The sequence below is a fragment of the Thalassophryne amazonica genome, chromosome 3 (assembly GCF_902500255.1).
Source record: "Thalassophryne amazonica chromosome 3, fThaAma1.1, whole genome shotgun sequence".
In the NCBI taxonomy this organism is placed as follows: Eukaryota; Metazoa; Chordata; class Actinopteri; order Batrachoidiformes; family Batrachoididae; genus Thalassophryne; species Thalassophryne amazonica.
Window position 1 is genome coordinate 53,805,227 of NC_047105.1, and position 16,026 is coordinate 53,821,252.

The 16,026-nt window shown below is 41.3% G+C and overlaps 1 protein-coding gene across 1 annotated transcript in view; it reads left to right on the top strand.

Annotated features, from left to right (window-relative positions):
• Positions 1 to 712: 712 nt before the first annotated feature.
• The window catches only part of LOC117506728 (high mobility group protein HMGI-C-like), a 57,160-nt gene continuing 41,846 nt past the window's right edge, over positions 713 to 16,026 (top strand). The window contains exons 1-2 of the mRNA XM_034166300.1: positions 713 to 846; positions 12,108 to 12,308. Of these exons, the coding sequence (XP_034022191.1) occupies positions 12,204 to 12,308 (105 nt within the window). The 5' untranslated portion in view covers positions 713 to 846; positions 12,108 to 12,203. The remainder of the gene's footprint in view (positions 847 to 12,107; positions 12,309 to 16,026) is intronic.

Consider the following 16,026-nt stretch of genomic DNA (forward strand, 5'->3'; position numbering starts at 1 on the left):
CATGTCTAACAGACTCTTCTGTTTGTAATGAAACTTTTTCAAAGCTTTACATCGGGGGATTTAAGTGTAAATCTGTACTTTCGGTGAAACGTATGGGGAACACATTGCTCATGTCTGCGTGTTTGCACGCAGTGATTCAGTCAACCAGAGAGGAGACGACTTCTCCCCCCCCCCCCCCCCCACTACCCTCAAACACACACCGGCCTGCTGTGTGTTTTCACAAAACCTCCTTTGATACTTGTGTCCTTTGTTATGACTTGCACAAACGTATCCTTCACACTGTAGGTGGGGATTTAACAGCAGTTTGATCTGCAGGGAATCAAACCTCCTCAGCCCTGAGAGGGGGTTTGTGGTGGTGGTGGTGGTGGTTGGGGAGGGAGGGGGGGTTGCCTTCCCAGCCACAGGCCCCCACTTTGGGAACCCCGAAACCAGACTCTGCCCTGTCTGGTGCCCGTCTCTCTCTCTCTCTGTCTCTCCCCGATCAAGTGGGTGGTCTGGATTCTTTTTGGGGCGGGGTCCGCCGCTTCGACCCTCCCACCCTGTTCCCTCTTGAAACATGCTTTAATAGAGAAAGTATGCAGCGCTGCTACCCCCCCCCCCCCCCCCCCCATTCAACTGTGGTATTCATGAGTGCACGTCTGCAGGGGAATCACACACATTTCCGATTAGAGAGAGAGAGAGAGAGAGAGAGAGAGAGAGAGAGAGAGAGAGAGAGAGAGAGAGAGAGAGAGAGAGAGAGAGAGAGAGATCGGCCTTCCATTGCAGCCAATGAGACGAGCGCCACATTTTCATACTTTGGAGCTGTGAACTTCCAGGTGACGACAAAGAGAAGAACGCAGCGTAAAGGTGAGTCCCACTGTGTCCGTGCTTCCTCTCTGTGTCCTTCTCGGACACGTTTGGTGTTACTTCCGCTCCTTTCTGCCTGTTGATTGATTACCGTCCTGCACATTTGAAAATCGATTGCGCAATGCATGTTATTTTCTTTTTAACGCGCTGTGGGGATGTGCACAGACTTTGCGCTTTTAAAGGCCTCGGCGGTTGTTTTGTAGTTAACATGTGGTGCTAAAGAACTGTGCAGGATCGTGTGCGCCTTCCGCACCGTGCACTTTTTTTTTCGTTTCTTTTTTAATAGCCGCCCGTATGCAAAAAGTACACCGAGTCCTTATGTGTTGATCCTGTGTGTTGATCAGGAATCAGTGCGGTAAAATCTGTTCTACTCGACCTGGATTTGTCACATTGCTTTTACTTCCTGCTTCCTTTCTCCCGTGTTTGTAGGATATTTATTCGTTTATTTTGTTGGAACTGTATCAGAACCGTTAGTGTGTTACTCGATTAGTACAACTCACTAATCGTGAGTTGTGTTGGTAACAGATTAATATTTAACAAGAACTATCTCCAAACTTCTTGTTTCCACATTCTGCGGAGTTGAATGTCTTTGGGATGTGGGCGGTTTTCCCACATTGGTCTTTTGGAAATTCTGCATTTTTCTTATACTAAATGACGAATGGAAAATAAATAAATAAAAGCTACTAAATTTATAGTCTTCCCTGTTGAATTGCAGACAATCACGTTTCTAAACTATTTAACAAATGGTTTTGTATGTGTGTGTGTGTGTGTGTGTTGTGTGACATTCAAAACCTTTTGTGGAAAATTTGCTCATAAAGTGTAAGAATTTGGTGGTCTTGTGGTTTTTTTTTTTGTTTTTTTTGTGAAAATCACATACAATATAAAGTAAGCCCACAAAGTGTGTATTTGGACTGTTTGTGGAAAACTGTGATTGATATGCTTAAAGATTCATTGAAACAATTAAATTAATCAGTAGAAGCGGCTGCTGATTACTTAACTTGCCCTTGCAGACTAAGCCAGGAGAGGTTACTGCCCTTGACTTGGCAGATGATGCTGTGATCTTTATGGAATCATTGGATGACTTGATTGCAGCACATGGGAAGCTGAGTGAGGAGTTAGCATGTTTGGGTTTGTCCTGCATTGTCCTTGATGTCCTGCATCAAGACTAAGATCCATACCTTCGTGGACTTGGCCATCACAACTGTATCTGCTTGTTGTGAAAGTATTAAACTTGGGAATGAAGATCCAGGAGCCTCATGCACAAAGCGTGCGTGTACAAAAAATGTGGTGTACGTCCGTCTCCACGCTAACGTTCAGATGTATCAAAAGTGAAATGACCGTGGAATTGTGCAGTGCGTCATGCAAAAATCCTGGCTGGCATATGCCCATTTCTACAGCTATTGTTCCACTGCAGACATGTAGAGGTGATGCTGGGACACTTAATAGTGTGAAAACATGAAGTCCTCAGAGTGATGTGCACATCAGAGACACACTTATGAACATTTACCACACCCACGTGTTTGCAATTATATGGGTGGATATAAAAGCTTGTACAAAGTGATATGGAAAATGGCACTAACAGTAGTTGTGTTAGCGTTGTTAAAGGACCTTGCAAATGGTGCAATCCGATGGGAGCGTGTATTCCGGGAACGCGGGGATTTATTTGCAAATTACGATAATTGGCCCATAAGACAATCCCAAGTACAAAAGCCAGTGTTACTGGAGATGCACGCAGAACTGCAGCCAGTCAGGTGGCTGTCTGTGCCCACACAGATGTTAACCACGCTGGGCTTCCTAGCAACAGGGGCATTCCAGCAGGAGCTGTCTGATCATTCGAGCCATACCAGCTGTGTGGAATACAATCATCCGAATGTCATCCACGTACATCACATTCCAACATTAACCCTCTGGGGCTGAGGCCGTCCTATACGATGGCTAAGACCGAGCTTTACTAAATTATAAATAACTTTTTAATGATATCAGATAGAAACTTACTTTTTCTGCTGACAAATTAACTCCGCGGACTTTCGAGCCAGCCATTGGCCATCTTTGTACTCCTCATACGAGAAGTTCACCATCACATGGTTTTCCAAAATCCAATCGTAGGGCCGATTTACCTCACGTGAAAAGCCAAAGATCGTTTTCAGGAGTGATATGTTACTAGTTGGCCCGTTTGAATAGCCCCCTGGGTGCTCCAATGCACCCTGCGCCATTACGCACAGCAATCAGTGAAAGCAGACAGAGAGCCTCTGATGATAATCTCACGTGCTCAAACAAAGAGTGTGTAACTCTCAGGATTGCTCCACTAGTTTGCATGTGAATGTTACTGGATAACTCTGTTGCTTTCTTGCATAAAGTACTGTTTACCATATCAATGGAGTGAGGGGGAGGGCCACTTCTCAGACTATAAAGCCCCTTTCACATTGGCATATTCGTAGAGCTGCTCATTGCGGCGTTGTTTCATTTAAATACGCCAGAAATACACGCATACTCAGCCTTTTTCAGTGTTCATTCATACTTGCAGCTGTGTGTGTTCGCTTTTTAATGTGGGCACACAGTCGCGTGTACCATGCCGCTATTAAACCAGTTCAGTGCTATTTTCTGCCTCTGTGGAATTGCGCTCTGTTCTGTACTGCAGGTGTCATGTGGCTCAAAAATTATTTTTTTTTTTTTCGTCTTGGTGGATCACTTTCATTGTGTCCAGATGCTGCTGGGTCTGGCTGTGGTAAAGGCTGCTCTGAACGAAATGCTGTGACTCGTTAAACTTTTAAACCTCCAGTTACTCTGATCAGGTCTGCTGATTTGATCAAACCTGATCGATCAGGGCGTTTGATGAGCACACCGACAGGTCGGATGAGAGACACAGAGAGAGAGTGAGGGAGAGCGCATGTGCAAGAGAGCGCTTTTATTTTAAAGTCACAGTGACAGGTCTGATCAGAGAGAGAGAGAGTGTGAGTGAGTGAGGGAGAGCACGCGCGTGAGAAAGAGCGCTTTTATGAAACGACAACAGTCAACTTTGCGACACGGTGAACAGTCCTCATATAATGAGTCCAGTATGATAAAGTGAAGCAATGATCTTGCAGTATTTATAGCTCCAGAAGAACAATGGAGCCCGGCAGGAGGTGTGAAATAGCGTACAGTACGGTGTTGCAGCGTGGGCGGGCTCACAGTAGTGGACAGTGTACTCGCGTGGAGGCTCCATGTTGTGCTGTACGCCGAAGAAAATTAAACATGTTTAATTTCTTCCGTCCTACACGCATAGCCCTCAACATACTGCTGTGTATTGAGAAAAAAACTCCACGTAAAGTGGGTGGAGAGCTGCTCATTGCAGCATAGACGATACGCTGCAATGAGCAGCTCTACAAATACACCAATGTGAAAGGGGCTTAAGGAGCCAAAGTGGGCCAAAGTGTGAATGAAAGCTGCTTTAGGAGCAGCACAGAACACCCCAAAACACAGTAGAAGTAGAAGTATATGATGTAACCTTTGTGTAATAGCAGACAGAAATTGCTATGAGATGAAGACAAAAATAAAACAAAACGCATAGACTATTTTGTATATATTGTTCAAAATGTGCATTTGTTTATTATTTGAACCTTTTTGTTGTACAGTCTTTCACACAAAACCTCAAATTACCTTAATAAAGTGTCAAAACAGACAGTTGTTTATTATAGTTTGCTGTGTGTTTTGAATAAATGTGTGTGGAAAATTATTCCCACTTTACTTCCCAATACACTTACAAAACACAACAAAAGCATATATATTATGAAAGCACAGGTTGTCCTGAAAAAAAGAGACATAAAACTTGATTGTGGGATGCAGAGAGAGCTGTTAACAGCAATAATAAAACATTTATGCCAGGCAAGTGAACTGTCCAAAAAATGCCCTCGGACCCCAGAGGGTTAAAGCACAATTTGCAGCAAGAGCTGGTTTCCCTAATGTAATTGGAGCTATTAACTGTACACATGTTGCTATAAAGGCACCATCACATGATGATTTTGTTTTTGTGAATAGGAAACAATTTCATTCCATCAGTGGTCAAATCATATGAGATATGCAAATGCATTGGGTTTGGGTGGAAACAGGCTAGAGGCTGACTGGCTGTGTGGGTAAATAGTTTATTTTAAAGTATTCTGAATGAAAACCAGCGTGGGCACATTTGGGCATGCGCACATTCAAATATGTTATTGTTGTTATTATTAATGTGTTTTCGTTTCCTTGATGGTGACACTAGAGCTGCAGATTCTTAACAGGCCCCCGATTGTCTCCCTATGTTCAGTATTTGTCAGTAAACGTGTGTGTAAAATTGTGAATGTCACACACTGTCAGCCACTGCACCTAATTTATTTTAGCATCCGTGTGCAAGCTCGCTGCTCTGAGCTCACAGTGGCTTCACACACATGCTCCCACTAACATTTTTCCCGTTTCATGTTTATTCTATTTGCAAGGGTACCAAATGTACTATCTCTGCATGTCTCCATGTCATGTCCAGTCGTCTGTAGCTCACACTTGGCATAATTTCTTTTCTGTGTTCATTTTGACTGATCTGATGGGGTGGGGATTCCCAGCTCCTAGGGCACTATTTACATGTATTTGCATATTTAAATAGGGGCATGGAAAGGGAGGAGCTTGGCGCACGTACATGTATGCTCAATTCTTTTTTTTTTTTTTCTTTTTTTTTTGACAAAGTTTTTTTAATTTGGCACACAAAATATTCAAATAGAAAAAAATGAACAATTCCACAAACAAACACAGACAAAACTAGTGAGTCCGAAAGGGTGTGGGCTGAAGCAAAGCTTATTAGCGCCCACCCCTGCTAGTACAAGTCCAACAATTCTAATCAGTCATATTTACATAAATATAAATTCACTACTACATGTCGACACACAGACATACACATCAATATACTATTCACTTATATTTATATAGTACCAGATCATAAGAAAGTCGAATCAAGGCACTTTACGCCAGTAAGGACTAACCTTACCAATTCCAGGTTGATCGGGATGTACAAACGGAACGTGCTTGGATCCATGGGTATGTCTGAATTTTTTTGATGTTACGCCAGCTTCTGGGTTTTGTTGTATGCCATGTTTCAATAGGAAATCCACGCAAGTCTTTGTACATGAGGCCCCAGGTTTTCAGGGTCTCTGTGTTTCCTGGCTCAAGGTATGGTTCTGGGACTCGTGGACTAACCGTAAGATGCAGAATTAATGTCTTTGGTACTAGGACTCTATGGGTACTGCTGGAATGACGTCCTGTCAAATGAATCGTTAAGGTTAACCTATTGTTAATCTACTATTGCGATAATTGATTAGTCATTGTAAGTAAAAAAAAAAAAAAAAAAATCTGTTATCTTAAATGCATATATTTCGATTTATTTTACCAGTTTCTTACTCCTATTTGGCAGTAAACTGAATATCTCACAGTTGTGGATAAAATTACATTAGTTGGCATCATCTTGGAAAACTCTGGAAAACACTTGACATTTTTCACCATTTTTGCCAAACCGTATATATATAATGTGTGTGTGTGTGTGTGTGTGTGTGTGTGTGTGTGTGTACGTACAGATTCCTGCCAAGTTTGAACACACTTTCCATTCAATTGAAAGTGAAATTGTGTCCAGACTTTGACTGGCACTGTAAATATGTGGTGTGTTGTGTGTGTGTAAGTGTGTATATATATGTGTGTATATATATATATATATATATATATATATATATATATATATATATATATATATATATATATATGCATACACACACACACACATTTACAATGCCAGTCTAAAAAGTTTGGACACTTATCTATATATACTCAACAAAAATATAAACGCAACACTTTTGGTTTTGCTCCCATTTTGTATGAGATGAACTCAAAGATCTAAAACCTTTTCCACATACACAATATCACCATTTCCCTCAAATATTGTTCACAAACCAGTCTAAATCTGTGATAGTGAGCACTTCTCCTTTGCTGAGATAATCCATCCCACCTCACAGGTGTGCCATATCAAGATGCTGATTAGACACCATGATTAGTGCACAGATGTGCCTTAGACTGTCCACAATAAAAGGCCACTCTGAAAGGTGCAGTTTTGTTTTATTGGGGGGGATATCAGTCAGTATCTGGTGTGACCACCATTTGCCTCATGCAGTGCAACACATCTCCTTCGCATCATCCGTGAAGAGAACACCTCTCCAACGTGCCAAACGCCAGCGAATGTGAGCATTTGCCCACTCAGGTCGGTTACGACGACAAACTGGAGTCAGGTCGAGACCCCGATGAGGACGACGAGCATGCAGATGAGCTTCCCTGAGACGGTTTCTGACAGTTTGTGCAGAAATTCTTTGGTTATGCAAACCGATTGTTCCAGCAGCTGTCCGAGTGGCTGGTCTCAGACGATCTTGGAGGTGAAAATGCTGGATGTGGAGGTCCTGGGCTGGTGTGGTTACATGTGGTCTGCAGTTGTGAGGCTGGTTGGATGTACTGCCAAATTCTCTGAAACGCCTTTGGAGACGGCTTATGGTAGAGAAATGAACATTCAATACACGAGCAACAGTTCTGGTTGACATTCCTGCTGTCAGCATGCCAATTGCACGCTCCCTCAAATCTTGTGACATCTGTGGCATTGTGCTGTGTGATAAAACTGCACCTTTCAGAGTGGCCTTTTATTGTGGGCAGTCTAAGGCACATCTGTGCACTAATCATGGTGTCTAATCAGCATCTTGATATGGCACACCTGTGAGGTGGGATGGATTATCTCAGCAAAGGAGAAGTGCTCACTATCAGAGATTTAGACTGGTTTGTGAACAATATTTGAGGGAAATGGTGATATTGTGTATGTGGAAAAGGTTTTAGATCTTTGAGTTCATCTCATACAAAATGGGAGCAAAACCAAAAGTGTTGCGTTTATATTTTTGTTGAGTGTATATGTGTGTGTGTGTGTGTGTGTGTTGCAAAAATTTGAACATTGTGAATGTATTGTGAAGTATTTTTTGTAAGGTATTTCAGAAAGGGAGGGTTTTTCTAAAAATATTATAGACTCATTACATATAAATTAAGACGTTTCAAGCGTATTTTAATTTTGAAAATTCTGTCCATGTAAAAAAAATTGCATATCTCAAAATTGGAATATTTCTTAAAATCAATATTAAAAAAGGATTCTAATCCAAAAAATGTCAAACTTTTAAAAGTATATTCATCTATGCCCGCAATACTTGGTTGGGACTCTTTTTGAAAGAACTGGGCACCGTAGGCTCGTTTGAGGGTGGGCGATAAAGGGGTTAAATGAAAGTGCATATAACGCAAAAATTGTACTTCCGGGGACAGCCCCATTATCATTATTCACATTAGATCTCACTAAAATGTACTGACACGACCTCTCCCATTTGCCTCGTCTTCACTTCTCCACTGGGATCTGAAAAAACTGTACTTTTCATGACTGCTTCGGTGATTGCAGTTGAAAACAAAGCAGTACACCATCTTTCTGTGTGAAGTGATGCTGTGTTTGTGTTGCGCACTGGCAGGTTGTCCCCGGAAGTGGTCAAATCCCACGATATCACGGAAGGGATCAAACGAGACTGCGCTGCCCCATTACTGCATCAGTGTGGTACAGCATGGAGGCATTCAGCCTGTGACACTGCTGAGATGTTATAGAAGCCTGGGTTGCTTTGAAAGCGGTCTTCAGCTCATCTGTATTGTTTGGTCTGTTGTCTCTCATCTTCCTCTTGACAATACTCCATTGATTCTGTATGGGATTCAGGTGATGTGAGTTCACTGGCCAATCAAGCACAATAATACATGGTCAGCACACCAGTTACTGGTCATTTTGGCACCTTGGGCAGGTGCCAAGTCCCGTTGAGAAAGAAAATTGACATCTCTGAAAAAACTTGATGGCAGATGGAAGCATGAAGTGCTCTAAAATCTCCTGGTAGGTGGCTGAGTTGACTTTGGACTTGTTAAAACACAGTGGACCAATACCAGCAGATGACACGATGCCCCAAGTCATCACTGACTGTGGAAACTTCACACTGGACTTCAAGTAAATGTGTATATCGGGGAAGTATTCACACTGCTTCATTTTTTTTCCATGTTTTGTTCATGTTACAGCATTATTTCAAAATGGATGAAATTAATTAGTATTCACAGTCTTTGTCATGAAGCTCAAAATTGAGCTCAGGTGCATCCTGTTTGCACTGATCATCCTTGAGATGTTTCTACAGCTTAATTGGAGTCCACCTGGGTTAAATTGGGTTGATTGGACATGATTTGGAAAGGCACACACCCGTCTACGTACAATCCCACAGTTGACAGTGCATGTCAGAGCACAAACCAAGCATCAGTCAGAGGAATTGTCAGTAGACCTCTGAGACAGGATTGTCTCAAGGGACAAATCTGGGGAAGGATACAGAAACGTTTCTGCTGCTTTGAAGGTCCCAATGAGCACAGTGACCTCCATCATCTGTAAATGGAAGAAGTTCGGATCCACCAGCATTCTTCCTGGAGTTGGCCGCCCGTCTAAACTGAGTGATCTGGGAGAAGGGCCTTAGTCAGGGAGGTGACCAAGAACCCAATGGTCATGCTGTCAGAGCTCCAGCGTTTGTCTGTGGAGAGAGGAAAACCTTCCAGAAGGACAATGACCTCTGCAGCAATCCACCAATTTGGCCTGTATGGTAGAGTGGCCAGATGGAAGCCACTCTTTAGTAAAGGGCACATGGCAGCCTGTCTGGAGTTTGCCAAAAGGCACCTGAAGGACTCTCAGACCATGAGGACCATGGTCTGATTGGCCCAGCCAGAGCCCAGAGCTGAATCTGATTGAACATCTCTGTAATTGTTGCCAATCGTGCATCAGCAAACTATTATATAACAAACTAGGGTGTGAATACTTATGTATGTGTGATTTCTTAGGTTTTTATTTTTAATAAATTTGCAAAAAAAACACTTTTTCATGTTGTCATTATGGGGTGTTGTGAAAAAATTAATTTGCTCCATTTTGGAATGCAATATGTGGAAAAAGTAAAGCGCAGTGAAAATTTTGCAGAAGCTGTGTGTGTGTGTGCGTGTGTGTATATATACACTCAACAAAAATATAAACGCAACACTTTTGGTTTTGCTCCCATTTTGTATGAGATGAACTCAAAGAGCTAAAACTTTTTCCACATACACAATATCACCATTTCCCTCAAATATTTTTCACAAACCAGTCTAAATCTGTGATAGTGAGCACTTCTCCTTTGCTGAGATAATCCATCCCACCTCACAGGTGTGCCATATCAAGATGCTGATTAGACACCATGATTAGTGCACAGGTGTGCCTTTGACTGTCCACAATAAAAGGCCACTCTGAAAGGTGCAGTTTTGTTTTATTGGGGGGGGATACCAGTCAGTATCTGGTGTGACCACCATTTGCCTCATGCAGTGCAACACATCTTAACATAGAGTTGATCAGGTTGTCAATTGTGGCCTGTGGAATGTTGGTCCACTCCTCTTCAATGGCTGTGCGAAGTTGCTGGATATTGGCAGGAACTGGTACACGCTGTCGTATACGCCGGTCCAGAGCATCCCAAACATGCTCAATGGGTGACATGTCCGGTGAGTATGCCAGCCATGCAAGAACTGGGACATTTTCAGCTTCCAAGAATTGTGTACAGATCCTTGCAACATGGGGCCGTGCATTATCCTGCTGCAACATGAGGTGATGTTCTTCGATGTATGGCACAACAATGGGCCTCAGGATCTCGTCACGGTATCTCTGTGCATTCAAAATGCCATCAATAAAATGCACCTGTGTTCTTCGTCCATAACAGACGCCTGCCCATACCATAACTCCACCGCCACCATGGGCCACTCGATCCACAACATTGACATCAGAAAACTGCTCACCCACACGACGCCACAAACGCTGTCTGCCATCTGCCCTGGACAGTGTGAACCAGGATTCATCCGTGAAGAGAACACCTCTCCAACGTGTCAAACGCCAGCGAATGTGAGCATTTGCCCACTCAAGTCGCTTACGACGACGAACTGGAGTCAGGTGGAGACCCCGATGAGGACGACGAGCATGCAGATGAGCTTCCCTGAGACGGTTTCTGACATTTTGTGCAGAAATTCTTTGGTTATGCAAACCGATTGTTTCAGCAGCTGTCTGAGTGGCTGGTCTCAGATGATCTTGGAGGTGAACATGCTGGATGTGGAGGTCCTGGGCTGGTGTGGTTACACGTGGTCTGCAGTTGTGAGGCTGGTTGGATGTACTGCCAAATTCTCTGAAACGCCTTTGGAGACGGCTTATGGTAGAGAAATGAACATTCAATACACGAGCAACAGCTCTGGTTGACATTCCTGCTGTCAGCATGCCAATTGCACGCTCCCTCAAATCTTGCGACATCTGTGGCATTGTGCTGTGTGATAAAACTGCACCTTTCAGAGTGGCCTTTTATTGTGGGCAGTCTAAGGCACATCTGTGCACTAATCATGGTGTCTAATCAGCATCTTGATATGGCACACCTGTGAGGTGGGATGGATTATCTCAGCAAAGGAGAAGTGCTCACTATCACAGATTTAGACTGGTTTGTGAACAATATTTGAGGGAAATGGTGATATTGTGTATGTGGAAAAAGTTTTAGATCTTTGAGTTCATCTCTTGCAAAATGAGAGCAAAACCAAAAGTGTTGCGTTTATATTTTTGTTGAGTATAAAACTCTACTACTACAAAACTCATTTTCTCTATCTGAATCAGTTCAAATATTGCAGTAATTGGTGTATCACATGTAGTTGTTTAAGTTGTATCTGTTTTTATGCTTCGGAATTGTCTTCCAACTACACATCTTCCGATTACTGCCCAGTCAGCCAACACGAGGCAGACTGAACAGCTGGAGGAATAAGCAGCAGAGAGGAAGGCAACTTAGATGCAGATTTTAGATGGTAGATTGAGTTGTGAATATCTGTGCTACTTTTAGTCACTGCAGACCATTCTCATGTTTCCTTGCATTCGACAGACCCTCGGCTGCATTCGGATGAACCTGATGCCAAAGATTAAATCGGTGTTCCCACACTTGCACTTCAAACGTCCGTCTAATTCCTGATTGTCAATTTAACAACACATAATTTACAGTTTGAACTTGACAGTGGTAACTGGACAAAATAAAAATGTCATTTGATTCATAATAATTGAGATAAAGTTTTCTTTTGTTTTACGTTAATTCTCCTGCACACATTCATTGTAGACTAATTCAAATGTCTTTTTCCCCTCTAACTTGTAGCTCCTGATACGTGAGTCTTCTCAGATTTAAGCCCCTGAGGCCGCTCCTCAAGGTTTTGATGCCCACACTCTTTGAAGCAGGTGGACAGATACAGGCATGAGTAACAGTGGGACCAAAACCCCGTCTCTACAGCCCAGCACTGCCCAGTCACCTCCTGGTCCTCAACGCAGGGGCAGGGGTCGCCCACGGAAGGAGCAGCAGGTATGAATTCAGTCATTGTTCCCAATCTTAAATTATCGCCTTTAAAAACAAAATATACAGCTATGTCTGAAACATTTATAGTGAGGAAGAGAATAATAAAAATCACCCAAGCTGATAGTGTATTACAAATAACAATTTTGATATTTTTGGAATAAGTCAAGCGTTTCTGTGTGTGTTATGAGTTCAAAGTAAATGTCACATAATGATGAGATAAGATGATACAAGTGCATTCAGTCAGAGAACAACATCACAATGTGAAAATGTGAGGGGTAGGGGTGCAATTTAGTGCAGCAGATAAGAGAATATTTACACAGGAATCCTTCAAATGGTGATACAAGCACCAAAGTCAGCACAAATACTACTTAGACATTACCCTTTAAAAAAAAAAAAAAACAACGAGCCACTTGAATTTTCAATAGGCATCCAGGTAGGGGTCAATTGAAGAATTACACAGGGGTCAAAATCTAAAAATGCTCAAACATATTGAAAGGTATTCCATATTATTCATGTGATTGTAAAGGTATAGTTTGGACTATCTATGACTGATTGTTATGGAGTTTTGGGGTAAAAAAAAATTGCAAAAATGGTGACAAAGGTCAATTTCAGTTTGTATAGGGTCAAAAGTTAAAGCTGCTCCAATTTTGGTAAAAAAAAAAAAAAAAAGTGGTGCAACTTATTGTTTGAGCTAATAGGATTAATAAATGGAATAGTTTTGACTGTGTTGAATGGTTGGTCTCCAAAGTAAAGTTTAAACAATGTCAACATCCATTGGATTCTAAGACGTGACATATGATACCCCGTAACGTGTTAACTTAGCATGACACATGATGCAAATAAGTCCTTTTTTAAAACCATATTAACTCAACCAGTAATTTGCATAAATTTTTTCAAAAACTTGAGCAACTTTTAACTTTTGACCCCTGTACAAACTGAAATTGACCTTTGTCACCATTCTTGCTGTTTTTACCCCATAACCCCACAACATTGAGTCATAGATAGTCCAAACTATACCTTTTTGGAATCCTTGCGATCAGACAAATAATATGGTATAGGTTTCAATAAGATTGGAGCTTTTAATTTTGACCCCTTCTTGGCTGCCTATTGAAAATTCAAGTGGACACCCTGCCTTTTCAAAAGGGTAACGTCCAAGGTATATTTGTGCTAAATTTGGGGCTTGCATCACCATTTGAAAGATTTGTTTGTTTTTTTTCTTTCAGTTATCAGCTGCACTAATTGTACTCTGTCATGATACAAAGCAATCACACCTGATGTGAAAACACCCTCAGAATGAATATATGTTTTAAATGCAGTCAGTGTATCTTTTTTACATATATGGACTTTTGGAATTGACTTTTGGCAGAGATGTTGATTATGCTGCACGTGTTGACTCTTTGACACTCCTGCAGCTGTGTACTTTGTGCACCATGCCCCTCTCTTGCCTGACATTTAGACTATTTAGAATGAAATATGGTAAAAAAAAAAATCTAAATATTTCATAGATATTCCTGAGACTGCAGAAACCTTCTTATTATTATTGTCAATTGATTGATTTATGATAAATGAAACTCGATTCACTAAATCTGTGCACGTTTCCCCTCACCTCGTCACATGAGCAGGCACACATAGAGTTCTTGTTTGTCTTTTGGCTGCCCCCGTATAGTTCAGGGTCACCGCAGTGAAGCCAGCACATGCATGTTTTAAAAGAACATTAACAGACTGATTCGCATTAAATACACAGCACCTCTCTTTTAAATACACACATCATCAACAGTGACGTTCAGAGTGTTCAGAGCACAGTGCCAACACAGAAATAATAGGCAGCGCACAAGTGGTGAAAGCTGTAGAAATATATATTTCATTCTCCTTTCCTTCAAATATACACCACGTGTGTTTATTTTGGCTGGCACATGCAATGGAAACTTCTTAACATAGCACGTTACACATAAATAAGTTTATCTCGTGTGGGTTTTGCTCTTGCTCACAGACTGTCAGTCTGTGACATGAATGTAGGCAGTCAGTCGAACGGTGGGAACCCCCATCATCCCTTAAAGATCCACTTTTGAAGATATTCTAAAGACATTTTTGAGCATACTGCTACTACTACTACTACAACAAATAACAACAATAATAATGGTAAATGGACTGCATTTATATCCTCCTGACATATGTCCTGGTAGTCAGGAGGATATAGCGCCTTTCCATCTGCATCAGAAGCTCAAAGCTTCTTTTACAATTATGGCTCACATTCACCCATTCACACAAACACACTCACACACAGGGTGCTGTCATGCAAGGCGCTCACTACACACATCTGGGATTAATGACCTTGCCCAAGGGCCCTTAGTGGGCCCTTTTCCAATCAGGCTTGGATTTGAACCGAGTATCCTCTGGTCTCGAGCCCAACGCTTAACCACTAGACCATCACCTCCCCACTTACCATTTACCATAATAGTAATAATAATCATCATCATTAACATAGGGCAGCAAGAAGGTCCCAGGTTTGCTTCCCATGTTGTCCTTCCTGTGTGGCGTTTGCATGTTCTCCCCGTGTTTGCGTGTATTCCCTCCTGGTGCTCCGGCTTCTTCCCACTTCCAAAGACATGCAGGTTAGGTTGGTGATGCTAACTTGACCGTAGATGTGTGTGCGCGCAAGTATGAATGTGTTTGTCTGTATGTGGCACTGTCCAGGGTGTATCCTGCCTCTCACCCTATGACTGCTGGGATAGGCTCCAGCTCCCCAGGGACCCTTAATTGGAATACATAGGTGTAGAAAATGAATAAATAATGAATCTATTTTTAACAGCTAAAACATTCAATCAGTATTACTCTGAGTATCCTAGTTTTACTCAGTGTTGTATAAAGTACCGGAAAATCACACTTAAGTAAAAGTACAGATACCCATTTAAAAAAATTACGTTGGTAGAAGTTCAAGTCACTGATTGAAATACTACTCAAGTAAAAGTCTTAAAGTATCTAGTATTTATTGTACTTAAGTATGACAAGTAACGTACAACTACATGTACTCAAGTATTGAAAGTAAAAGTACAAGTAAATGTTAATAATCAAAAACGGACTGATTTTTTTTATATTACAAAGTTTATCTAGGCTTGTAAATGACTGGTAGTGTTAATCAAAATACTGAAAATTGTGCACATCACACAAAAACACTTCAGAAACGAGGTTTCAAAACCTAAACGAGAGTAGGCAACTCACTAGGTGTTCACAGGAAACAGTTATTTATAGTTATTTTCATTGTTACATGGTTTTATCTTTTCTGTTGTGTTTTGTTTCATTAGGTTCTTTTTGTCTCTTTCTCTAAAATTGTATTGTAACATTATTAGTCTATTATTATTGACTATTATTGTCTATTATGTAGATTATTATTGTTTTTGCTGTTATTAATATATGAATAAAATACATTTTAAAAAATTACAATTTGACTCTTTTACAACAATGAACGCTGAGCCATTAATTATAGAGAAAACATCAACACAAACGTGCTGTTGCGAACAGCTTAATGCTAACAAACATTGAAAACGCCATAGACATGCTAACGCGTTAGCATCGGTCCCCTTTTTAAGTTATAAAATACATCTATCAACTGTTTCAGAAGACCGTAACAAGTCGGTTTAACATAAAATTATTAAATATTACCCACAGACATATGCTCTTCAGGGTTTTAGTGGGGAAAAACAATGACTCCATGAATCACAGATCA